We start from the raw sequence: 27,408 nt of genomic DNA on the forward strand, positions 1-27,408 counted from the left end.
AAATCACTCTGTATGGCAGCTATAGTTGCACGAAATGTATTTTTTAAATAATAAGACTTGAAAATCAAAATTACTTCTTGACTCATAGGCTGCAGAATGGATGCTGTGTTAGCAGGCATGAAAACAACATAAATCTTGTACATTCTCATCAGAGCTCTTAGATGACCAGGTGCATTGTCAATAAGAAGCAATATTTTAAAAGAAATCTATTATTCTGAACGTCGTTTTCAACAGTGGGCTTAAAATATTCGGTAAATCATACTGTAAACAGATGTGCTGTCATCCAGGCTCTGTTGTTTCTTGAGCACAGGCAGAGTAGATTTAACATAATTCTTAAGGGCCTTAAGATTTTGAAATGGGAAATGAGCATTGGTTTCAACTTCAAGTCACCAGCTGCATTAGACCTTCACAAGACAATCTACCTGTCCTTTGAAGCTTTGAAACCAGGCATTAATTTCTCTCTGGCTATGAAAGTCCTGGATGACATCTCCCACTAGAAGGCTGTTGCATCTACATTAAAAATCTGCTGTTTAGTTTGGCCACCTTCATCACCGATCTTCATTAGATCTTCTGGATAACTTGCTGCAGCTTCTACATCAGCACTTGTGGCTTCACCTTGCCCTTTTATGTTACAGATATGGCTTCTTTCCTTAAACTTCATGAACCAACTACTGATAGCTTTAAACTTTTCTTCAGCTTCCTCACCTTTCTCAGCCTTCAAAGAGAGTTAGGGCTTTGTTCTGGATTAGGCTTTGGTTTAAGGGAATGTTGCAGCTGGTTTGATCTTCTATCCAGACCATTCAAACTTCCTCCCTATCAGTAGTAAGGCTGTTTTGGTTTTTCTTATTATTCACGTGTTCACTGGAGTAGTACTTTTAATTTCCTTTAAGAATTTTTTCTTTGTATTCACAACTTGGCTGTTTGACAAAAGAGGCTTAGCTTTCAGCCTATCTTGGCTTTCAACATGCCTTCCTTACAGGCTTAATCATGCATTTCCAGCTTTTGATTTAAAGTGAGAGACATACAACCCTCCGACCGCTTTTGCGTGGGACACCGGAAATAAAAATCAAAGACAAGCCCAAGGGATTCCCGACAAGGAACCACCCGCGGCGTTCCTACACGTCTTCGTGCTCCGCCCTTCGCAGGAAGCGCAGAGAGGGCAGCCCCCGGAGTGGAGGGGCGGGACTTCCGGTCTTCCCTGCAGTGGAGTGGTGAAGCGGGTCCTGCGGGTGCTGGTTTTGAAAGGCTGCTGTGCTGTTTGCGTTTTCTCTTAATAGTTACAGTTGCTGCTGTCTCCGCTTTCGTTTTACCTGGCGGGGGTCTTGGTCAAAACACTCCCTGCGACCTTATTCCTCTAGGGTTGTGATTTTTTTCTTTCATCAAGATACATCACTTGTTGGTAATTTGTCAAACTCAAGAAACCCCTGGAGAAGCAGTGGTTGGCAGGCGCGGAGGCTGCGGCTTCCAGAGCATTTTGGCAAATCAAAGCCAGGGACCGTTGCTGGGCCTCATTTCCGCAACTTTTCGGCTCCGAACTGCTGTGAGTGGAAGACTTTGGGTGGTTGTTTTGATAAGATTCCTTCTGTAACTAGAGACTATAACATTTTGAAAGAAATGAGATTCTCATTCATGTCAAGAACAGACTTGTGGATTTTTGAGTGTTAAACATACCCTGAGGTAATGTTGTGGGTGGTGAGAACGCAAGCGGGAACGAGACAGTACAGATGAGAATGGCAGTGTGGGTAGGAGCTGGGTTATACTTTCTTAAGGTATGCCAAGATGCTTAGTCATTACACTTTTTTCTTGTGTATGCTTGATTCAACTTAGAAAACCGCCTCAATAAAGCTGTTAAAAAAACAAAAGAAACGAAAAAAAGATTTGGCCAAAAATAGACTTTCTTTTTCCCAAATTGGAATCAGAAAATGTCTTCCACCTATGTATCAACACCCGTTTTTTCCCCTAAAATACCAAGTAGACATATCCGATATATACGTGTGTGTTTTTATATATCTGTAATCTATATTGCCATTTGATAAGTACGTAAACAAGTGATGTAAAGCAGTTGGTATGGTCTGACTTGTGGAAAGTTACCTTTGACATCAATGCTGGAGATGGATTGGAGAGAGAAGAAATTTCAGACAGTTGCAGGAGTTGAAGGGAGAGTCTATGGCCTGAAAAAGAAAAAGAGGTAGAGAAAGCCAGGTTCCAAAGACAGAAAATCAACAGGACTTGTTTACAGGGGCATGGAGTGGAAAGTCAAGTTTTAGAATATTGGCTACTAGCAATGAGACAGCATTAATTCAAATTGCAAATTCAGGAGGAGCAATTTACTTACTTTTCGTCGTTCAAATATTTATTGTGCCGTTACTATTTGCCTAATACTTTTTTTTTTTTTTTTTTGAAACGGAGTCTCGCTCTGTCGCCCAGGCTGGAGTGCAATGGCGCCATCTTGACTCACTGCAAGCTCCGCCTCCCGGGTTCGTGCCCTTCTCCTGCCTCAGCCTCCCGAGTAGCTGGGACTACAGGCGCCCGCCACCATGCCCGGCTAATTTTTGTATACTTAGTAGAGACGGGGTTTCACCATGTTAACCCAGATGGTCTGGATCTCCTGACCTCGTGATCCACCCGCCTTGACCTCCCAAAGTGCTGGGATTACAGGCGTGAGCCACTGCGCTCGGCCCTTTGCAACTATTTTAGATGCCAGAGATACCGTTGCATATAAGACAGATAAGGTGCCTGCTTCCGTTGAGTTTATATCCTAGTGAGAGAAAACAAAAAGCAAGTAAATAAATAATCAATTTTGATGATAGATTCTGTGAAGAAAAAACTTGAAGAGGGATGACAAATGATTGGGAGATGTTTGGGAGTAACTTTAACTTAGTTGGTTGTTAGGCGCTTGTAGGAGTTACATATGTGCTGAAACCTTCATGATGATAAAGAACCAGTCTTGTGATGAGCCAAGGAAACGACAAGGCAGGCAGAAAGAACAGTGCAAAGATTCTAAGATGGGAGATTGTTTAAAGAACATTAAAAATGCCAATGTATCTAAAGTGCCCTGTAGAAGTAGGAGAGAGTTGAGAAATGACATTTGGAGAGGTAGATAGGACCAGATTGTGTGACCTTTGTAGGCCATAGTTTTAGGAGTTTGCATTTTATTCTAAGTGGAAATGGAAGGTATTGGTGGGCTTTAAGCCACAAAGTGATAGATGTGATTTTCATTTTAAAAGATCCCTCTGGGTACTACTGTGTGCAGACTGGATTTGAGGGAAGAGATGAGAGTGAAAGTGCAATTAGGGGATATTACAGAAGCCTGCTTTTGGTAGGAGTGATTAAGTTCCATTTTAGTTACGTTGAGTTTGATTTATCTATGGGACAGGGACATAGAGAGCAGTCTAGCAGGCAGCCACCTGAAAGCTCTGTGAGAAGTCGGGTACATTTAGAAGTTCTCTAGAGAAAGAAAATAATTAAAAGTTGTGTGAATCTCCTCAGGAGAGACCATGTGGTTAAATAATTACTTATATCCTGTCATATCCTCAGAAGATTACAGATGATATCACCTACAGCTGATTACATACATTAAAGGGGTAAGGTTAAAAAAAGACAAGGTGGGCCGGGTGCAGTGACTCACGTCTGTAATCCCAGCACTTTGGGAGGCCAAGACGGGCGGATCACGAGGTCTGGAGTTCGAGACCATTCTGGCTAACATGTTGAAAACCTGTCTCTACTAAAAGTACAAAAAATGAGCCAAGCGTGGTGGCATGCACCTATAGTCCCAGCTACTCAGGAGGCTGAGGCAGGAGAATCACTTGAACCCGGAAGGCGAAGGTTGCAGTGAGCCCAGATCGCACCCATGTACTCCAGCCTGGCAACAGAGTGAGGCTCCGTCTCAAAAAAAAAAAAAAAAAAAAGACACGGTGGGGCATAAAAATGACAGGAGTGTTAAGAAGAGATGAAATGTGGACTAAGGTCAGGTCTTGAAGAATCCTTGATTTAAGGGAATAGTGAAGAAGAATGATTAAAAACAGGTAGAAGTGAAGAAGAAAACTGGCAGCCCAATGTTGGGGGGAAAAGAGTTTGGCGCAAGGAAATGTAGACAGTGCTGTTACACGCTGATGAGGTTTAGTAGGATGAAGACTAAAGTCATTGGGTGTAAGAAGACGTTGGTGACCATTGCAAAACAATGTCAGTAAAGAGATAGAGGTGAAAGCTGGATTGCAGTGGATTGAAGATAGATAGGAGAGAAGGTTGGTAGTGAGTGAATACTGCACTTGAGCTGTTTATAAGTAGGAAATACGAATAAAGTGGTGGAAGTGTTTTCTATAGAAAGTTATTTTTTTTCTGGCAGGTAAAACTTGGGATTACCTGGGTAGTAGAAGGGGTAATGTAGAAGGGGATGGGGTTAGTGTTAGAAAGGAATAAAAACATTTCATAAGATTGATTGAGTGCCTGCAAGGCAGCATCCACAGTGCTAGTTACTGTCATGTTTGTTTTCTCATTTAATCCACACAACAGTCCTGTTACTACTCCCATTTTACAAATGAGGAACAACCTGAGACTTATAGCTAGCTAGTAAATGGTAAGATGTGAATGAAACCCAACTCTTTCATTCCCCTTCTGTCACTGCTATATGGAGAGCATAGGTGAAGACAGTATTTTAGAGGTAGAGAAGAGGAAATTGAATGCAGCTAAATAAGGACAAATCCAAGACAATAGGAGATTAAGTTGCTTGTTAGTAATAAAGAGCTATTTCTTTAATGCTAGGGTAGAGACAGGTTTCCAGGTATTTGGATTTCTTCTTCAGGGTCCTTTTCCCATAGGCCTAATAGTTACCTTCTGCCCGTCTTTTGAATTTGTATTACAAACAATTGCTGCATTCTTACAGCAAACGTGGAATTTGCTTATTATTTGAAATTTGAAATGAGATAATGAGCATATAACTTATGGAAATTAAATTTCTTTAGGCCGGGCGCAGTGGCTCATGTCTGTAATCCCAGCACTTTGGGAGGCTGAGGCAGGCAGATCACAAGGTCAGGAGTTCCAGACCAGCCTGACCAATATGGTGAAACCCCGTCTCTACTAAATTACAAAAATTAGCCAGGCATGGTGTCATATACCTGTAATCCCAGCTACTCAGGAGGCTGAGGCAGGAGAATCGCTTGAACCCGAGAGGTGGAGGTTGCAGTGAGCCAAGATCACGCCACTGCACTCTAGCCTGAGCGACAGAGCGAGACTCCATCTCAAAAAAAAAAAAAAAAAAAAATTAAATTTGTTCTTGGTTATGTACCTGCATTGGAGTAAACTTCTAGAAATTATAAGCTTCTAAATGGTAAGCATATAATTTACAAAATTTAAATTTCAGTAGAAGTGAAGCTATTAAAATTATAAAGACAGTTATCGCTTTATCTCTTCTTGGTTATGTTCCTCCATATGGAGTAAACTTCTAGGGGTTAATTAAGGCATTTTGTTAAGGATGTTCATTTCAGATCTATCAAGTGTAGTTAGTATTTTTCTAACGAAAGTAAATGCAGTGGCAATATCATCTTGGAAAATGCACCGATTTATTTTGATAAAACTTTTGTACATTAAGAGAACTATTTGTGCTATTGTGTTTCCTATTTCATTCAGTCTTTGACTTAGAAGGACATCTTATTCTGCCACAGTAATGGCAGCCGAACTGCGAATGGTACTTTATGAAGATGATTCAGTACAAGTACAATATGTTGATGGTTCCACGTTGCAACTTTCTCCCTGTGGCTCTGAATTTTTATTTGAAAAGTCACCTCCTGTTTCAGCACATCCTTTAGAACAACCAGAAAGAATTCGTCAAAGGACACATTTTGTCATTAGCACTTACAGAGTAAGTAAAGATATCGCATAAAAACTTTTTTGTTTTTACAGGCAGATTTTTGCTCTGTCACCAGGCTAGAGTGCAGTGGCACTACCATAGCTCACTGCAGCCTCAAACACCTAGGCTCAAGTGATTCTCCTGCCTCAACCTCCTTTTACAAGCAAGTTACTCTAGGACTACAGGCGTGCACTATCACACCTGGCTAATTTTTAAATTTTTTGTAGAGCATTGTCTAGCTATGTTGCACAAGCTGGTCTCACACTCCCGGCCTCAAGTAATCCTCCCATCTCGGCCTCCCAATGTGCCAGGATTACAGGTGTGAACCACCATGCCTGGCCAAAACTACTCTTTGAATACCAAATTACTGTTGACGTGGCTAGAATATGAAAAGTAATTAGTATCATAGATTATACTGTACTGTCATTTTTAATTGATTTTCAAATCATTTTACATTAAGGTTACATTTTATATTTCTTTTCATAGGAGCAACTACAGCGAGCCCTAGATTTTCGAAACTCTTCAGCTACTTACCCTTTTTTATCTGAAACCATCATACCTTCTGAAAGAAAAAAGGTGATTTTTTTAACTTCATTTTTGTTAGTATTATTTGAGGACAAGTAACTAGAAGCAGGTAATTTAATGTTTAGCCTTTTTTTCTTTTTCAGGACACTTGGGGATACATTTTTATAAAACATTGAAGTTACATAGTTTATCCCCTTGCCATTTTCTTTGTATCCAAGATTATAATCAGAATCTTTTAGATTGGTGACTTTTTCATTCTCAGAGGTCTCAAAATTAAGAAATTATGTGACCATTTTCAGTAACAGTGTGGTATTTGTTAATGTATAGTAGAGATCTGTAACTATGGGTATGACCTTTATTATTTTGCTTATATAGCATTTTATTTGGATTTTTAGGAATAATAATAACAACTGTAATTTACTGAGGGTTTACTATGTCCATCAACTATGAATAATACTGGAAATATTTAATAACACCATACTGATCAAAATGGATGTCCATCCAATCAGAACAGGTATATTGGCTAGATGGCAGCTTTTTTTATAGACAAGGAAATTATGTCTCAGAGAGTTTACCTAATTTGTCTATGGCAGTTTTCTAAGTGGCAAAGTCAGGATTTGAACCTAGTCTATCTGACTCTGTAAACTCTGTTTCTCAACTACTTTCTGCTGTCTTTCTATGCTGTCAAGATGCTGGCCTGCCGACTGAGTAATTTTATATTGTCTTGTGGCAAAGGAGCCATAAAAAATTATAAGTTGTCACTTAGTCTAGAAGGATAATTTTCCATTGTGTCTTTTGAGTCACTTTATTCACTGAAACTGCCTAGCTTGTTGTTGATGCTGCAGCAGGATTATTAGATAGTCTAATTCTAAAAGAGGACTTTGATGACTGGATCCTTACAAACCAGCTTTGCTGCCAATAAATACAGCAATTTTAGTGTCCTAACATTGTACACATAGATAGCATGGTAAATTTAGGAAACTTTCTTGACAATAGTTTGTGTAAATGTAAGGTTTTACATAAATGGAATTGAAATGCTAAATGCTTGGCAAAATTAATTCAGTAAAAAACTCTCATGCAGTATCTACTGTTTATATCTTGTATGAAAAGACACAACCAACACTGTTACTTGTTATGAGTCTGTTATTAGTCAGAATCAATTTTTCTTTGAGTAATTAAACTTTTTTAAAGTTTCCTCTAAGCCTTCTGAAATTTATTTTAGTGTATGGTGTGCCAGGTACTACCTGGGATGGGTACTTTATACATGTTGCCTTATTTAGTCCATGCGATAACCCTGCAAGACAGAATTCCCCAAATGCTGTTCAGTAATTCCAGTACTAGTTGAAATAATTTTCTCTTTTCCCTCTTGCTCTGAAAAACTTATGTTATTGCATATAACATTTTAAGATATGATTGAGTTTGTTTTTGAATTTTCTGAGTTGTTCTGTCAATAATTTTTATGCTAGTCTCATACCATTTAAGCTATGGTTGCTTTTTTTTATTTCTTTTATTTAAAACTTAAACATTTTTAGCTAACATTGCTTTTAATATAATATATCATAGTGCTGGTCTTCCCTTATTTCTAGTTTTTTTCAGAGTAAACTTTTGCAGGGTGAGGGGAGGGGTACAAATCTGTTTATCTCTAGTTCATTGTACATTTAAAACCAAAATACATTTAACACTAAATATGATCATTTCTCTCATTTTGTGTCTGTGTGTTTTACATCTCTTTTTTTTAAGGGAGATAATCTTAACAATATCTCATATTCTCTGGAAAATCATATATAGGCTGAGATCTGGCCCTCCATTTTTTCATTCTCTCTAGATAGTAAAAGACAAATATTTAAGAGCTTTCTTACACAATTCTTAAATATCAAATGTATGGAAAAATTGGACTGTTAACAGAAAATACTCACCATCTCTTTTTCCCCCCTCATTTCAGCATATCTTCAATGACATCACAGAAGTGAGATGGCCCAGTCTTGATACAGATGGTACCATGATATGTATGGAGAGTGGCATTGTGAAGATAACATCTTTAGATGGTCATGCATACCTCTGCCTGCCCAGATCTCAGCATGAATTTACAGTACATTTTTTGTGTAAAGTTAGCCAGAAGTCAGACTCATCTGCAGCATTGTCAGAAACAAATAATAAAGCCCCAAAAGATAAACTAGTTGAAAAAGCTGGCAAAATCTGTATACATGGAAATTTATCAGGACGGAGACTGAAGAATAAAGAAAATGAGCTTCATTGCCAGATCATGAAATCCAAAGAAACTTTAAAGAAGATGAGTTGTGTAAATGGAACTGAAGGGAGGGAAGAGCTGCCTTTGCCTGGTACAAAGCACACATGTGTATACACGTGGGTCAAGCAGTGCTGGTCTGTGGCTGCCTGTCCAGAGGAATGGAAATATCCTTTGTCTTTAGCACTTCATTTTCATAAGAAAATCAACAATATGTCTAAAATTGATGCACATATAACTCAGAGTAGATGTTTAACCTCTGATATTTCAGAGGAAAGAGGAAAAGTGGTTTCTGTTCTTCCCAGGGCCCTGCCACTCAGCTGTCCAGTTCCACACCTGCACAGGTAATGCAATAATGGCTATTAGTCATGAAGCTTTTATCAGAACCAGTCTTTACCTGGATAATTTTATCTGATACCATTCATAAGGAAAGTTTATCTCATCCAAAATTTTGCTTTTAACTGATAGTAAATAATTTGCTTAGCAAATGTGTTGCTTATGTTTCTTACTCTGTGTCCATGCATTGAATGTAGAAGGCTGACTCTACATTAGATACTGTGCTAAGTCCAGTGACTGCAGAGATGACTAAGACACAGTCCCTGCTTTATAGCAACTTAGAATCTAGTGGAGGTCACTGTACCTAAAAAGATTATTAAAGTATGCTAAATGATGGGACAGGAGTCCGCACAGGGCTCTGTGGGCCCAGGGGAGCACCTGCTGCTGCTCACTGGAGCCCGTGACCTTGCTTGCTGGAGTGTGGATCCGACACAGTTCGTTTGTCCATACCTAGCTTCAGAGGCTACCCCTCTCTTTGGTTCACTGACTATAAATATGTTATTTTCAAAATGGGTACACATGGAGCAGCTTCTGTAAGGCTAAGTATAAAACTTTTACCTCCACTAAGGATTGTAGATTTGTAACATCAACTTTGCATAAATAGTGTAGTAATAATAATAACTAACACTTCCAAAACACTTACGTGCCAGGTACTTTTGGACTTTACCCGTTTGATTCTCAAAGCAACCCCGTGAAGTTAAAAGACGTATCATCCCTATATGTAGAGGAACTTGAGACACAGAAATGTTAAATAACTTGAGGAAAGGTACATAGCTAGTACTTGTAAAATTGAGATTTGATCCCAGGCAATCTCTGAGTATACATTTGTTATTTAAAACAAAAATATGGGAATGACTGTTAGGCTTGTCACGATTATCTGGTTAAAATGAGAAAAGTATTATGAGTACACATCAAAAGGGAATTATGCTTCAAAAGTAATGATTTTTCAATAACTTATCACTATGTTTAGGTTGAAATCTATGATCCTTCACATAGCTTACCAGGTATTTTGTGATCTGATCCCTTCCTATATCTGTAATCCTCAACTCTTTCACTACTCTTGCCCTTGCTTTCTCTATTCTTGCTAAGCTGGACTTCAGCAATCCCTAAAATGCTTGCTCAAGCACTCTCTGACCACTGCACCTACTCTTTACTCTGCAGGAGCACTCTCCCTTTCTCTCTCTCAACTGTCTACTGGAAATAAGCACAAATAAACTTGTGCTTATTTCCAGGTTTCAGCTAAAACCTAACTTCTTTAGAGTGGTTTTCCTGAAGACCCTAAACAAGTTAAGTCTTATATAATTCCATAGCATACAGTACTTGCCTTTTCTTTATACTCAATGTTTTATTATTTAACGTCCCTGCTGAGGGCAGGGACCATGTCTCCTTTTTTTGGTTGTTATATCCACAGTGTGTATAGCATAGTGCTTGGCCCACCATAGATATTTTAGTAATTGTTTTTTTTTATTTTTTGAGATGGAGTCTCACTCTGTCGCCTAGGCTGGCACGATATTGGCTCACTGCAACCTCCGCCTCCCAGGTTCAAGCGATTCTTCTGCCTCAGCCTCTTGAGTATCTGGGATTACAGGCGCATGCTACCATGCCTAACTAATTTTTGTATTTTTTAGTGGAGACGGGGTTTCACCATGTTAGTCAGGCTGATCTCGAACTCCTAACCTCGTGATCTGCCCACCTCGGCCTCCCAAAGTGCTGGGGTTACAGGCATGAGCCACCGTGCCTAGGGAATCCAGGCTAAATTGTAAATGTTAGTTAAACTGTTAATTTATGTAATTGTGCTGAGATTCAATAATAAGATTATTGAAAATACTGAAAAAACGTGGAAAAAGAAGACTTGCTTTTACATTTCATTAATATACCTTCATATTAATTTTTATTCTTTGATATAGCGAGTTAAACAAGAAATTAATCCTGTTACAGTAGCACCATTTTGTTGACTTCTAAAGGCAATTATATTGAGCAACCAGAAGTAATAGCTTGTATTTTATCCTTCACAGGTGGAATTTTTGGGATTCACTTTTACAGAGACAATCTGATGAATATTCCTATCCTGAACAAGTAAGAATGGTTTGGTACAAAGGTGTTACATATAGGTAAGGCATCGATGTTGGCTCCTGTGTTGGAGTTAGAGCTGTTTATTGATGTCACAGAGAAGATTGGACTAGCCTTGTAGATAGACTCTCAGAAGAGGACACAGTTCTGCTGGGCCAGCTGTGCTCCTGTGTTTGATCCTGAGTTTTACAGGTCTCAAAACTAATGTTATTAGTGCACATGAGGGTCTTGTGACTCACTCATATTAACCATTTTTATAAGACTTATGTGGTACCTCCAAAGCCAATGAGGGATCGGTTTGCTAGTGAATGTAACATTCATATCAGTTATTTAGGATACCCCTCTAAGCACTGGAGGATCAAGTTGTTTGAAATAGTCAAAACAGAATTGCTTGAGCATGGAATTAGAGAAGGTAGATCACCTAAGGGAGATTTTTAGCCTTCATTGACAAAGCAAATGCTCATTGAGTGGCCGCTCTGTGCCAGCACTGTTCCACTGAATTATCCCTACCCCACAACAAAGGACACCCTTCTAGTGACTAGAATACTAGTGTTAGCCAGATTGAGAGTTTCACTTCCATGAATAATGCTAGAAGAGCACTGCTAAATTTTTGGAGAGAGAGGGGGCTCTCCTTTTCTATGTGAAGACCTAGACCTATTCCTTCCAACAACATATTCTAACATATATGTTAATAAAATTAACTTGGATTAAGTTTCTATGTGTTATATACCCAGTACCTTGATTTTACCTGGGTGCTCCAGGTACAGCCACCTTTTCTTAGGGATAGCCCCTTGTACAGATGGCTAATCTTATCCATAAAGTATTGATTCCACTAGTTTCATTAATCTATTTATTTTCAGGCTCTGGAAATGTTGTATTTAACTCCTATGCAATAGACTTTGCTTTGGTGACCCTTATATGCCAGCCTTGTGATTAGCAGTGGGGATATCAAGAAGATGATAAGACAAAATGCCTGAATTCCAGAAGCTCTTAGTTTAGTTATTGAAATAAATGCATAAACCAATTCTATTTATCTTTTTGTGAAAAAGTTAACTTAGCTGGTTGGGTTCAGAATATGAAATTATCTGCTTCATTGGACAGGGAAAAAGACTGTACTTCTTTGCTTAGATTTTGTTGTTTCTGTTTTTTGATGGCTATCTTCATGCATGTTTTAATCTCAAGTGGAAAAAAATTTTAATGGTTATTTCTCTTTCTTAGACTTACCCATCAAAATATGAACTCAATAGAGATTTATCCTGGAGATGGATCTGTTTTCAAATCAGAAGGGGCTTATTTTGGGAAATATTTTACATATTATTCCATTCCAGAAGGATCAGAAGAGGTAAGCCAACAATGAACTCAACTCAAGAAGAGTTTTGCTGTATAGCTCTTTCTAAATAATTCCAAATATGTATGGGAAATTTGGTCATTATATAACATTGCTTCCTACTCCCCAGTCAATATAATCTTACTGCCAGCATTGGTACAGTAATTATTAACCACCTTATTTTTACTGTATTTTCACCTGCTATCTCCATTTGCCTAAGCAGTTCGCGTTTAAATCAGAAACTTTCTTTTGTCGTAGACTTTATCGATGGAAAATGCTGAAACCAGGAGCATTACTTTGAGTTAATACACTACTTTGAATTAATATTTGTACATTAAAAAGCAAAAGCACATTCTTTTTTCCCCACCATGTAATTGTGTATTTTAAGCACCTCTTAACTTCTAAATCTTTATGTACAACTAGACAGTTGAACAAGATTGTTCTCTGTTGCTGAAAACAGTGAAACATAATATGATATAATTACCAGATCATAGTCTTAATAATGTCAATATTTTGTTAATGAGTTTTAATTTGCTTATTGCCACTCGGATATTTGACATCCACCCTTGCATAGCAATCACTATGGTATCACACTACTTTGCATGCTAGAACAAAATAAGTATGTTTTCTGTCTTCATTACAGAGTGGAGTATTTAAATACTAATCAGATTATTAGAATCCCTAGGGAGTAGAGTTAAAAATTGAGATTTTTTTAAACTATGGAAATTTCAAACATATATAAAAGTAGACAAATATAATGGACCTCTATGTACCCATCACCCATCTTGTTCATTTATACTTCCTGCTGCTCCCTCCACTCCCTGTTTATTTTTAAGTAAATCCCAAACAAATATTGTTTTATTCATAAATACTTTAGTATATATTGGAACAGATTCCTAACTGGGGCCTATCTCTAGGAAAGTATTTAGTAAATAAATATTATTTGAACAGTAACTCTTTGGCAGGCACTCCAGTAAGCACTGACAAAGATGAAGATGAAGAAGAGTTCCTGCCCTCAAGAGTTCACAGTCTTGTGTTCAGTTAGAGAAGCAAACAAGCAAATGAGATACAAGTGTGCCCAGTAACATGTATATGTATATATGTGTATATGTGTGTGTATATAGTACATCAATCAAGTGAGCAAGCAAACAGAGTAGGTATGCATAGTCACATTGCTGACTGCTGTGTATCAGGGGGTTTGCAAAATTGCAAGATAAGAGGAGTGTATCTTCCTGGAGCTTCAATTCTACTCAAAGCTGTTGCGGGAGGGGGTGATAATTTTTATACTAAGGCAAATATATCGAGTAGAAGCGTGAGCTTTTGGATTAAAATGCGTTTGTGGTGGACTGCCTTGGGCTTCACTCTCCAACCTCTGTGTGCAACACATTCACCCTTCTCTGTCTGCTTTAGTGCAAAGATTTAGAAACAATTGACCCTCTTTTGGGGATAAAGTTGTTTGCTCCTTACTTTAACCCAGACTCCAAAATAAATTTCAGATGAATTAAAGAGCTAAATGTAAGAAACCAAACTTTGTAAGTGTTAGAAGAAAATATAGAACAATGTTTAAAATCTCTGGGTAAAGGAGATTCTTCTTAAGTAGAATACAGAAAACCAGAAGGCATAAAAGAAAAGTTTGACAAGCTTGAAATCTTCAAACTTATGTTAAATTATAAATATTTAGGCCGGACACAATGGCTTATGCCTGTAATCACAGCATTTTGAGAGAACAAGGCTGGTGGATCACATGAGGCCAGAAGTTCGAGACAAGCCCAGCCAACATGGCAAAACTTTGTCTCTACTAAGAATACAAAAATTAGCTGGGCATGGTGGTGCATGTGTGTAATCCCAGCTACTTGTGAAAGTGAGGCATGAGAATCGCTTGAACCTGGGAAGCGGAGGTTGCAGTGAGCCAAGATCACACTACCGCACTCCAGCCTAGGAGACAGAGCAAGACTCTGTCTCAAAAAAATTTTTTTAATTAAAAAAAAAATTTAGAATTTCTGTTAAAAAGATAAGCAAAGGCCTGGAAGATATTCCACACTGTAAATCAGTAATAGACCAAAAAACCCAAAATATCCTAATAGAAAAATGGGCAAAGGGTAAAAATGGATTTAGCCGTAGAAAAGATAATGTAAATTAAAAAGTCATAATATTTGAAAACATATTCAACTTTACTACTTGCATCAGGGAAATGCAAAAAATCAATCACATGCATTTTTCCCTTACCAAATTGTCAATAACTAAAAAGACTGATGGCATCTTCTGCTGGGAAGGGTGTGGGAAAAGGCGTGCTTTCATAGTGTTGGTTGGAGTGTTAATTGGTTCGGCTTTCTTAAAGGACAATTTGATAACATCAAATGAAACTGATGAGAAATTCTGCTTCTCAGTATCTAGCCTAGAAAAATATTTGCACATGTGTTCAAAGAAGCATGGCAAAGGGTGTGTATTGTGGCATTATTTGTAGCAACAAAAAATCAGAAGCAACCTAAATAAATGTTCATTAATAGGGAAATGGTGAAGTGTTATTATCAAATTATGGGAATGGTGTGCAGTAGTTGAAAAGAATGAGGTAGATGTTGATGCATAGAGTAATAGATTCTGGAAGATCTCAAAGATATTGTTGAGTGAATAAAGAAACTTGCGTTAGAACACGTACAATGATATCTTTTGTGTAAAGAACAAAAAATAAACCCCATACCTGTATAGTACTTTCTGTAATACACATGCACAAGGACAAGAAAGGATCCTGGGCAAATACACACTGAAGTAGCTACCTTTGGGAAGGAGTGTGGGATTTTGTGAGGGAGGAGAAGTCTGAGAGGAAATTTTCATACTTTTTGAACTTTTTTTTTAACAAAAACGTAATTTATTATTTATTGTGTAATTAAAAATTGAAATAGGAAAGATTGACAAGTACTCACAGTGTAAGTACTTCCATAGAGACAAGAACTTGGTGCTTTGGGACTACATAAGAAAGGGCACCTGACCCAGTGTTTGAGGCTCCAGAAACAACTCCTGAAGGAAGACTTAGCTAAGCTAGGATCTATAATTCCAAAGGAGGAGTTGTACAAAAGACAGATGGAGGTAGGAGGAGCATATAGCTAAGGGAACAATTTACTTTCTCAACCCTTTGCATGGCTGGCTTCTTGTTACTCAGATTTCTATCTAAATGTCATCTCCTCACAGAGGCTTTTCCTGACTATTCAAATTAAAGAAGCTACCCAAGACACTCTCTATCATGACATCCTCATCTTTTTTATTCAAAGCACTGAATATTGGGTGACATTTTCTTAATGATGTATGTTCATTGTCAGCCACACTAGAGTTAAGCCCTGTCTTATTCAACACATTATTATTGCTGGTTCTTAGAACAGTTTATAAATGGCACCGAACTGGACAAAAGAGCCTGGGGCAAGTGTGGAGTGTTGAAGGAAGTGAAAATGTTGTAGTTTGGTAGGCCAAAACATAGATGGGATGCTAGGGGAAATGTCCACAGAAGAAGCCAGATTACTAAGATAGCCAGCTCATAACTAGAGCATGAGAAACCTCACTGCATTTGGGGAACCACTGAAGGATTTCAAGTAGGGAAGTGACATCAGATTTTTGTTAGATTATTTCAGAGGAAGATGAACGGAGTGGGAAAGAGGTAAAACTTGAAGCTGTAGAACCAGTCAGAAGACATGTATAATAGTTCAAGTGAAAGCCAGGCAGTGGTAGGGAAAATGGAAAGAAATATTAAGGAGACAGAACTGATTGCTGACTGGACACTGAGGATGAGGAAGGAGTTGAAAGCGATGCCAAATTATTAATAAACCAGTGAATGGTGGTGCAATTTTTGGTGTGAAACCAAAATTTTTATCAAATCTAAATTTTTTTGATGATGGCTTTTTTTTCTTTTGAGCCTACCATGAGATGTCAGGTAAAGAAGGATTTGAGATTATTAAAATTCAACTATGTCTCAACCCTACCTGCCTAATAGATTATAAGACACTCTTAATTGTAAGATGGATCCAGATTTCAGAGAGGTTAAATTGTGAAAAATAAACATTTTAGAGTTGATGAAATAGGGTCATGGAAATTAGAACCCAGAGGGAACTCAATATCCAGTAGAAAAAGACATAAATAATTAAAATGTGGTATTCTGAGTGCCTCCCATGTGCTAAGCACTCTGCTAATAAATGACATGAGCAAAACAGACACAGCCCCTTCCTTCATGGAGCTGTATTCTAACAGGGAAAACAGACATTAAGTAAAAAACTATTAAACTGAAGTTGTAATTAAGACCAAGAGGCAGGATTAGAGGGACCTGTGCTTGTGGACATAACTAGGGAATTCCTTCTAGTCTATGGGACCTCTGCAATGGCTTCCCTGAGACAGAAGGAAAAACAGGTGTTAGCCAGGCAAACGGAGGTGAGGGAGGAGGGAACTGAGTTCTAGGTAGAGGGAACAACATGATAAATGGCATACCAAAGGTAAATACAGCGTAGAGAAAGTGAAAGTGCAAATTTTGAAATAACACTAATTCCAGTTTTAACATAGTGATGTTGAGATGTCTGTTTTGATAGCCAAAAGAGAAGCCCAATAGAGATTTAGATAGTCAGATAAAAGGACAGAGACTTTTGTTTGGAACATATTATATGCTAAATTCTGTCCCAGGAACTTTATATGTATATTATATCATTAATCCTCAGATAAATCTGGATGGTAGGCAGTATCCCCATTTCACAGGCTGCAGGCACTGAGGCCTACAAAAGGTTGTATAGCCTGCCCATCATTATAGTTGGTAAGAGGCAAACCTGTGATTTAAATCCACATTTGTCTGACTTTGAAGCCCATCTTCTTCCCCTAATGGTAAAGAGTATGAGCTGTACTCTTTTGGTGGTTTAAATCAGATCTCTACTGTTTCTTAGCCCTCAGTCTCAGTTTTCTCATCTGAAAAACAAGCATTAATAGTTATCTCAGAATTATTTTAAGAAACAAAGGAGATAATCCATGTAAAGTGAGTAGGATAGTGCCTAGCACATAGCATCTGCTCCACAAATGTTAGCTGTTGCTATTATGATGTTTTATGTGAACACAGCTTTGGACCCTTTTAGGATTATCTAAAAAGAAATCAACAAGTTGGAAGAGAAGGCTGGAGATGGAGTCCTGGAAAACACTAGCAAGTCTGAGGAAGAGGAAATTCAGAAAGAATTTTAAAATAACAATTTTTTTCTAATTTCAGTAACCTCAGCCTGTAAATAATTTTTTCTTCCATAAACTATAGCAATAGTTCTTCCATTAATGTAGCAAAATGGTATATTCATTCAATTAAAATAGTTTTTTTTAATCTATATAGCCATTTCTTTTTGTCTTAAGGGAAAGGAGTGGTTCATGATAAATTTCCTGCTAATGTGTAGGAAAATTAGTTTGGTTACCATATTAATGTAAATATAGCTAATATTTAAATTGCATAATAAGTTATAAGTTGTTAGAATTTAATTTTTGGGCTAGGCATAGTGGCTCATGCCTGTAATCTCAGCACTTTGGGATCCCTTGAGCTCAAGAGCTTGAGACTCATCTGGATAATATAGAAAGACCTCGCGTCTACAAAAAACTTAAAAAATTAGCCCAGCATGGTGGCATATGCCTGTGGTCCCAGCTACTCGGGAGGCTGAGGTGGGAAGGCTGCTTGAGCCACAGAGGCTACAGTGAGCTGTAATCGCACCATGGTACTCCAGCCTGGGCAACAGAGTAAGACCCTGTCTCAAAAATAAATAAATAAAATAAAATAATAACTTTCAAATGAATAGGAGTAATTCTATATTTTAAAAAAATGGGAAAATGAAAAAGCATCATAAAATACCATGGTTTTATGGGCTTCAGTTTGTTAAAGTAACTACTCGTCACTATTGTAAAAACATATTTCAAGGAAAAACAGCTAAGTAATAAAGGCAAAAATTTATTATTAATGAAATTTTTCATTTTAACTAATTTTCAGAGAGAAGAGAAAACTTACTCAGTAAATAACCTTCCTCCAGATAGACCAGGAAGTCCATTCTCTGTCGGTTCTCTAATTAAACAGGCAACAAGGTAAGTTCTTCCCATTCAATTGAATCAAATGTTATGTGTGTAAATATCTTGGCACATTTTCTTGTGATTAAGGATGAGATTAAGAATTGGCAGGTACAATGGAAATATATGCCTTCAGTAAAATTTGTCAACTTTTTTGGTGTCATAACTTATAAAATAAGGTAATTTTTATGTCATTTATTAAGAGTACTTCCGGCTTTGTAATTTAAATATGGAGAAATATCCATATATAGTGAGCAAGTGCTGAGAGGAAGTAAGTGCTCTTTCTCTGCGTAAGTGTGGCATCATTATTGTTCCTTGAAATCAAGTTGGAGATTTGATGATATATTTAATATGTTTATACTTCTTTATTATCTTCAGAGTAATAGATTTCTGAGAGTATGATAAAGCATAGATTGGTTCTTTGGTTCATGTTTTTAAAATTCTCTCAATCTGAGACACCCAGCAGAATGCAAGTGGACTGTTGTATTGTTTCTTTTTATAAACTTATGTACGAGCAATTTCCAAAATAGATTTGAAGAAGCATATTCTATAATTTGATTTCCTAGGGATAGTTGATTCACATCCCTGCCATTTTTAGGCTATGTGAAACTTTCCAGGTGGTGTGAATCTATCACCTCTTAAAAAGGAGTTCCTGAAAATTCTGTCCATGGAATCATTTCATTGCTAAAAATTAGAGGAATAGCTTTAAGTAGGTAAGATTATCACAAAGGGAAGCAACAGTAGTTCCCTTCTAGGGTCTTAAGGATTTCTTGAGAAAAAAGAGTTCCCAACACATTTCAGTGGAAATGATTTACAGATCATCTAAAATGTTGTATGGCAGTGAAAATGGGTTGCTAGAATTGGAAAATGTCATTTGCAAATGTTTAAGTAGTAGTTTTCGTGTTCACAGAATTCTTCAACATTGTGTGAAGATGAGACTTTCTTTAAGCCATAACTATCGTATATGCTGCTGGAAAATGGTATGTTAAAATTATTTTAAAAGCAAGATTTTTTAAATTGTTTTATTGTTTGTATCCATACTTCTGAGTTCAAACAGCTTTCCTCTAAGTTATGTGAGAAATTCTTTGTAACATTAATGTTGGTTTATTCAGAAAAATACCTACCTAGTAGACAAACACTGAAAGTTCAGGCTTTAATGTTACAGTTTTATTGTATATGGTTTGTTTTTGTTTTTCGTGAAGAGGAAAGGATAGGGGAACTGACTGGATTTGAAGTATGTAAAAATCATTATAAACCATGATATTATAGTATTCTATATTTTCATAACTGTAAAAATAAATTCCTTAATGCTGATTTGGAGGAAGTGATTCTCAGACTTTGATTTCTGTATATATATTTAATTACAAATCTATAAGCTCCTAATTTTTGTCTATATTGGATGTAAAGTTCAGAGCAGAACAGTGACTTTACAAAGATATTAGAACTGAATCTGCTTGAAAAAAATACTGTTTTTGGTATTCACTTCTGGAAAAGTTAAAATATAAGGATTTTACAATATTCGACTTCTGAATAAGTACCCGAAATTGCCTCAGAGTCATTAATATTCATTTAAATCTTGTTCTTAGATAACTCTATTTCCTGCTATTTTTATTTACTTGGTTTTAGGTAACTGGGATAAATGATAGCAATATACTGCCTTCGGTTTTGAAAGAGTCACTCATACCCAGCGTGGGAAGATTTCTTGCCTACTCTGATGACAAAGTACATGCTATCTTTTTAGATGGCATTACTCTAACCCTAAATTGGAATTTCAGCTCTCCTATTGAGAAGAGACAGGTGGGTATACTTCAGACTGAAATCTATTTTTCACTGGTTATCTGTGGAAAAGAGAACAAAGAAAATAAAGTACCACACTATTTCAGTTCATTTTTTGAAGTATAAAATCTGTCAAGAAGCTTTACTGATCTCTTTGGATTTCCTAGCAAATATCAGAATGACTTGACAAATAGTTTTCTAAAGATAACTGATTATAGAGAAAGGGATTAATATTTTCATTTGTTTTGATAATTACCTATATGAGTGGTGGTTAAATAACACCCATATCTCATGTAAACAACATTTAAATTGTTGCATCTTTAATGATTCCTCTACTTATTTAAGTTAATGAAGTTAGAATAGGTTGTTTGTGTTTTTGTTTTCAGTTCTAAAATGATAAAACTTATCTTTCCACTTCTTAAGGTAAATCAAGGTCTTAACTTGGGTTGGTGTAAGTTAACTTTTCGTGATGGACAAGATCAGTTAATTCAAATTGAACACCCTGAACCATATGAAAGGTACTGAAAAGCAATTTTTAAAATTATTTTTACGTTTTACTTTTAACTAATAGAGAAGAAGCAATAAACATTATTTAAATGTTATATATATTTTTAGTTTTTCCATGTGGATAATAATGAAGGCATTTCAGTCATTTCAGAGTTGAGAGTTGTACTTGTGTTTAGTGTAACTAAATAGATCAAGTCAGCTTTTTTTTTTTTTTTTTTTTGAGACAAGAGTTTTGCTCTTGTGGCCCGGGCTAGAGTACAATGGCATGATCTTGGCTCACCGCAACCTCCGCCTCCTGGGTTCAAGCGATTCTTCTGCCTCCGCCTCCTGAGTAGCTGGGATCACAGCTATGTGCCACCATGCCTGGCTAATTTTTGTATTTTTAGTAGAAATGGGGTTTCTCCATGTTGGTCAGGCTTGTCTTGAACTCCCGACCTCAGGTGATCTGCCCGCCTTGGCCTCCCAAAGTGCTGGGATTACAGGCATGAGCCACCATGGCCAGCTTTCGAGTCAGCTTTAATCATTTCATTTGTATTCAAGTAACTTTTCCAAATGAAATGTGTTTTAGACATACTGATTTGCTGTGGAGGTTAGATATGGTCAGCTGTGTTAATAATTAACTAATCCTCTAACCAATTTGAAATAAGGTTTGCAACCACAAATAACTAAAATTGTGTATATTTCTATAAAGTGGATAAAATTACCCAATGATTACTCTTAAAATGGGGAAGATTCTTCAGCTTTTTATGAATTTTTTTTTCTTTTGGTTTATCTGTTAGTTACAGTGTAATTCTACTTGTGATAGTCTTGACATTTTAGTGATTCTACTTGAGACTATTCACAAAAGAATTGTTTTTTATTACCTCTTGAATGTATTTTTCTGTTGGTTTTTATTGTGTTTCAGTCTAAGTGCTTATTCATTGCTATTAATGATTTGCCTCAAAAAAGATAGTTTCTTTAGCAAACCTTTCTGTTAATTCAGCCAATCATTTCAGATCATTTTATTAAACTTGATACTTGTTTTAGATACCTAGTAAGTTATATATAATTATACATATGCATACAAGCATATGTGTGTACGCATTAGCGGGCATTTTTTGGTTTAAATTTTAGTAAGCAAATGCTCACTTAGTCATATCATGTGTCGACATTTTTTGATAAAACTTAAACACATTTTACTTTGAAAAACTAAAAGAATTAGAACATTTAAAATTGAACTTTAAATGAAATCCAAATATCATATCACCTTTATTTTGATTCTTAAATGTCATTTTTATTAATCAAAAATATAAGTAAATCATTTTCTTCTCGATGAATAATGGAAAAAACTTGGCTTTTCTATGACCAGTGAAAAGTATTTTGTGAATTGCCCAGTAAATGCTTCACTGTAACATTTTTTCTTTATCCTTTTTTCCCAAATTGTCTTAATGATTTTACATTTGTTTATAACTTTATAATGTATTCAAGTTCATTTTTCAAGTATTCCTTTTAATGTATTCACTTTAGATATGTGACAACAGTAACATCATGGTGCAGGAGACTGTTCCAGACTAGTCCCAGGGAGATGCCCACTCATTCGTCATCTTCTGTTCTCCAAGAAAATTGGTATTTTTATTTTAATCTGTTTAGAAGAGCCAATACTTTAAAAAAATTAAAGTGTCAAATGGTAAACTGAGACTTTTTTCAGACTAGTCCCAGAGAGATACCCACTCATTTGTCATCGTCTGTTCTCCAAGAAAATTGGTATTTTTCTTTTAAGCTGAATCTGTTTAGAAGACCTAATACTTTTAAAAAATTAAAATTGTCAAATGGTAAACTGAGAGTTTTTTCCCCAAAAAATTTTTCTTAGTTTTGAATATGTTTAACTCCTAAAGTATTTTTGATAGCCTAAGCATGAAAATAATTTATTTCTAATCAGACTTCTAATTTATTACATTTCATCATATTCTATTTTACCTAAAGGTAAGAAAACCTTTCTTTGAAAACTTAACATGAAAATGAGTGGCTCTTTTTATGTGACAAATTCATCCTGAAAACTTCATGGAAAAATTTAAAGGGGATTCTTAAATTTTTAGTAATGTTAAAGGAAATAAAAGGTTTAATAACATAAGCTTTCAGAAAAAATTGATTTTTAAATAATTTCTGTCATATTAGTTACTTCCCCCAAATTAACTGGCCGATCAAATAAAGCAAGTATTTTAGTCCCTCCTGTGTGCTTTTCAGTGTGCAGGGTACTAGAACTGGGCTTCATAGGAACTTTTTGTGAAAATATAAGATAGAAAATATAGGAAGAAAGGTCATTAGAAGATTAGTGTCACTGAGAGTCTAACCTGAATATATTGGAAGACAGGGATATCAGGAACAATTTAGGAAGCTTTTTAAGTAAGTTTTGTGAGGTGACCTAACATAGTGTAGTGAAACAAAACGTAAACATTAAGCCTATTTTTGTTACCTTTTCCTAAGTCATTTCTTAGAACAAATCAAATCATATCAGTAAGTGTTATTTGAATATCTCAGGTATCTAAGGATCCAGCTTTGCAGATCCCTAATCCTTTAGCTGTAGCCTGTTTGGAAGCAGAAAAGGTGCTAAAGCAACTAGCAAAAAACAGTTGTGATGGAAGGAAAATTGTACTTGTCTATAAAACTGGTCCCTTCACCATTGCTTAGCTCGCAGTTTGTAAAATATCATCAGCCTTTTTATATGAAAGCTGAGAAGAGGCTAAAAACTGCAAGTAGAGATTGGTGATAGCAGCTAAAGGTGAAAGCAACTAGGAACAGCAGAGGTAAGATAAAGAAACTGAGGAGTAGCTCCATTCCCCTTATAAAGCCTTAGGTATCTCCACTTTGGTTTTTCTTATCAAAGAGGATAGCTTGAAGGAAGAAACAAGATTGTACAATAAAAAGCTACCTAAGTTGTATTCTAGTATTTTTTTCCACCACACCCTCCATTATTAGCTTATTCAACTTTTTAGTCAACAAATAGTACATGTTTCATAAAAAGTTCATTATGTGAGCAACAACATTAAAGGTTTTATTGTTTCTTACACCCAGAAAAATGTGTCTTGGGTTTAAAAAAAAAAGATATTTTGCAATAATGAACAATCAGCTGACTGTTGGAGTAAGTTGTGTCCAAGTTCTTTGCCACAGATGTTTAAAATTATGAAATACTTCTTTTCATTCTCCATCCATACGCTGGAGTACAAGGGAAGAGAGTATAAGCTGACAAGGAGGTGCATGTGATCTGTTGTAGTAAAACCAATAAAGCAGACAAGTCACACACCCTACTATGAACTGTGAAGATTTTTCTAGTGACTTGAATATTTTAGACTAATGTCTTCATTAATTTTGCAGAGAGCTAGTCAAGTTACAGTTTGTAGTTGTATGCCGTTGCTCATATTTCATTCTAACTCGATAAGAAAAAGGATAAAGAGGCCAGGTGCGGTGGCTCACGCCTGTAATCCCAGCACTTTGGGAGGCCGAGGCGGGCAGATCATGAGGTTAGGAGATCGAGACCATCCTGGCTAACACAGTGAAACCCCGTCTCTACTAAAAATACAAAAAAATTAGCCGGGCATGGTGGCAGGTGCCTGTAGTCCCAGCTACTCAGGAGGCTGAGGCAGGAGAATGGCATGAACCCAGAAGGCGGAGCTTGCATTAGCCGGGCATGGTGGCAGGCGCCTGTAGTCCCAGCTACTCAGGAGGCTGAGGCAGGAGAATGGCATGAACCCGGGAGGCGGAGCTTGCAGTGAGCTGAGATCTCACCACTGCACTCCAGCCTGGGTGACAGAGTGAGACTCCATCTCAAAAAAAAAAGAAAAAAGAAAAAGAAAAAGGATAAGGAACACACACTGAGGAGTTCCGCTGGAGATGTATATATTTGCCCTCTACTCCATACCAGTTGCCCAACTATCATTCCATAGAACATGGTAAGAACTAATGTTCATCATGTTAACCCTCGGTGCTTAAAAAAAACAATGAAATAAGTAGGTAGTCTACTCCAGAAAGAATTTAATTAAAAATGGTTGTTTTGACACATAATTCAACTATTTAAAAACTTGGATCTCCCATACGATCCATTCCCAAAGAGTTCCATATAAACGAGGTATTAATATATGCACAAGTACAGAAAAATAAAAAATCCTTTCTTCTGAGAGAAACAATCTAGGTAGGAAAAGCAGGAAGTTAAATAGTTCAAGAGAAGAGATTACAAATAAGTATGTGATTAATTAATATGCTATAGGAATTCAAGGAAGGAGAAAGCACTTCTTTCACAGAAGGAATGGGATTTTAATAGGTTTTTAAAGTTTGAGTAAACTTTAGGGAGGAAAGTAGAGTATATGGTAGGTTAGTACTAAGAAGTAGCAGGAAGGCCCATTATCTTCAAATGTCAATATTTGATTATAAATTCCTTGAAGTGGATTTACAAGGGGTAGACTTTTATTCACCTAGCTTTAAAGGCACTCAGTATCAGTTGAGTCAAGTTGATTTGTTGCTAAATAAAGGTAACATAAAGAGAATTCGTCTGTGTTCTTCCGTTTAAAATTCTAACCTTTATGGAAAAAAAAAAAAAGGTATGCTTATTTGAAATATCATGAATACAAAGGAATCAGACAACTGAATGAATTTTTTTTTTCCTTGTACAGGTCTGTTGCTTCTGAACTTGAAAAGATACAGAAGTTTAACTGTATCCTTTAAACAGAATGCACTGTCCTACATAATTACTCTCTTTCGTTCTAGGCTTAATTCATGACTTCAGTACTTTGTGAATATTAATCTATACTTAATATATTGCTAACCTTTATTGAGTAAGCAAATACTTAAGATTGTAATTTAAGATGGTTCTTGTCCATAAAAGGTATAGCATGTTAACATTTATACTTTTCTTTGAGTTTAAATTGGATAAAGAACAGTTAATTAGGGTTAAGGTCTCCTTTGGAAACTTTTTCACTTACATAATTATAAAATTATAGCTGTATAAGACCTCTTTTTTTTTTAATGAAATATTTCGTTCTGTTCATTCTCACCCAATTCATCTAAATTTGTTTTCTCTTGTGATTTTGCTCTAATCTTATTCAAATAAGTTCTGTAGTGAACAGGTTGTTCACTCTAAATCTTTTAAAATTAAAAATAGACACTACACAGATTCCTTATAATCCTATCATCCTACTCTTTAATTCCCATATCATTTCTTCATTTAAAGAAATGTTACTGAGATTTTCATTATTTCCTCCTTACCACCAAACTTCCACCCAAACACACACATACACTCTCTGTTCTCTTTCCCCCTCCTTTAGACTCTAACTAGTTTCTTCATTTACAAGGAGCAGACTTGATAAGCCTTGCAGTTCTAACTCTATTATGAATCCAAGAGGTCTTCCAGCTGAGAAATATTTAATATGAAGGCTATGCTTTCTGAATATAAAGATATTTATATAATGAAACATGTGGGGAAAACCCCCTTAACTAAGCAACTTAGTGCTACTAGAGAATAGTGGTATCCTAAACCAGATTTCTAACAAGAAAAATGAACAGTCTTCTGATCATTATAAACCAGGATCTTCAGAAACCTTGCTAGGAGAAGTTAATGAAAACAGAGTATCAATAGCATTGAAAAAAACCTCTGAAATCCTTCATGATATTGACTGTCTTCTATCAAACTCTAAAAAGTGAAAAATGGAATTATTACAACATATTATTAAAAGTTTTAAGGATGTTGTTTCAAGTGACTGGTATAAAATTACTAGTAAGCCAAGATATTGTACATATTACCCCTACACAATGATTGTGAAAGAACTGACATTTAACTTTGAAGGTATTTTTATTTAACTTGTACATTTTTAAAATGTATTTGTATTTTATTAATAACTATCTTGAAGTTTTGAACTGTTTCCCATTTAATTCTTATTTCAGATTTATGAGAAAAAAATTTGTAATGTTATAAAGTTGTTGCTGTTTTTATCTTGTGGAGCGTTCACTATTAATCTTCCGGTTTGTTCATTTTGTTTGTTTTTATTGTTGACATATGGTCTTGCTCTGTCACCCAGGCTGCAATGCAGTGGTGCAATCATAGCTCACTGCAGCCTTGAACTTGTGGGCTCATGGGATCTTCCCACCTCAGCCTCTCGAGTAGCTGGAACCACAGACATGCACCACCACACCTGGCTAATTTTTAAAAATATTCTTTGTAGAGACGGGAATCTCCCTATCTTGCCCAGGCTGGTCTTGAACTCATGGCTTCAAACTATCCTCCTACCTCCATTTCCCAGAATGACAGGATTACAGGTGTGAGCCACTGCACCCGGCCTCTTTTTTTTTAAATATGCAGAATTGTGCATTTTTTCACTTGCTATTTGGTCCCTTTACTCCAAGTATTTTTCAATAGAGCTATGAGACAAGAACCAGATCTGAAAAAAACGGAGACAAGCAACATTGTAAACTAAAAATCAGGCACTTTGGGAAAGACTGTATCTAAACTGTCTCATGAACCAGATACTTTCTTTTGAACACAGGAAAAGATTTATGCTGTAAAGTGTTTAACAGAAATGAGCTCACCAAAAGTGCTATTATAAGCTTGTCTATTAGGAAAGAACAAAACCACATATCTGTAAAGACGTCAAGATTACACCAAACACAACCAGAAATGTTCTAATTTTCTGATTTGTATAAAAGACCTGGCTTTTCAAATGAAAGGGAAGCAGTAACAGAGAAAACGAGAAAAATGGG

The 27,408-nt window shown here is 36.4% G+C and overlaps 2 protein-coding genes across 7 annotated transcripts in view; both read left to right on the forward strand.

Annotated features, from left to right (window-relative positions):
• Positions 1-1,188: 1,188 nt before the first annotated feature.
• C4H5orf34 (chromosome 4 C5orf34 homolog) lies at positions 1,189-26,627 on the forward strand. 3 transcript variants are annotated; one of them, XM_007961510.3, is made up of 13 exons: positions 1,189-1,540; positions 5,626-5,857; positions 6,332-6,421; positions 8,313-8,959; positions 10,967-11,062; positions 12,240-12,363; positions 18,329-18,420; positions 19,313-19,382; positions 20,029-20,199; positions 20,602-20,696; positions 22,192-22,290; positions 25,329-25,369; positions 26,162-26,627. In XM_007961510.3, exons 2-13 carry the CDS (start codon positions 5,663-5,665, stop codon positions 26,353-26,355), a joined length of 1,914 nt encoding a protein of 637 aa, XP_007959701.3. In that variant the 5' UTR covers positions 1,189-1,540; positions 5,626-5,662; the 3' UTR covers positions 26,356-26,627. The 3 variants fall into 3 exon arrangements, with proteins under 3 accessions (XP_007959701.3, XP_072870871.1, XP_007959702.3); XM_073014770.1 differs by having other exon boundaries at positions 5,661-5,857; XM_007961511.3 differs by lacking the exon at positions 1,189-1,540 and adding an exon at positions 1,547-1,677.
• TMEM267 (transmembrane protein 267) overlaps positions 22,327-27,408 on the forward strand; it is a 57,494-nt gene continuing 52,412 nt past the window's right edge. For 2 of the 4 annotated variants that reach the window (XM_037990800.2, XM_073014771.1), the window contains exons 1-2: positions 22,331-22,428; positions 25,329-25,369. The gene's annotated coding sequence lies outside the window, so the exon portion shown is untranslated. Of the gene's footprint in view, positions 22,429-25,328; positions 25,370-27,408 lie in introns of all 4 variants that reach the window. The other 2 variants (XM_073014773.1, XM_007961518.3) reach the window with 2 other exon arrangements.

Source organism: Chlorocebus sabaeus, chromosome 4 (genome assembly GCF_047675955.1).
Source record: "Chlorocebus sabaeus isolate Y175 chromosome 4, mChlSab1.0.hap1, whole genome shotgun sequence".
NCBI classification, from domain to species: domain Eukaryota; kingdom Metazoa; phylum Chordata; class Mammalia; order Primates; family Cercopithecidae; genus Chlorocebus; species Chlorocebus sabaeus.

Bases quoted from the DNA above. Each gene is read 5' to 3' on its own strand.
- C4H5orf34 (XM_007961510.3), top strand. From the start codon at position 5,663: ATGGCAGCCGAACTGCGAATGGTACTTTATGAAGATGATTCAGTACAA. The intron at 5,858-6,331 runs GTAAGTAAAGAT...TTCTTTTCATAG, and splicing joins TTGTCATTAGCACTTACAGA to GAGCAACTACAGCGAGCCCT. The intron at 20,200-20,601 runs GTGGGTATACTT...CCACTTCTTAAG, and splicing joins CTCCTATTGAGAAGAGACAG to GTAAATCAAGGTCTTAACTT.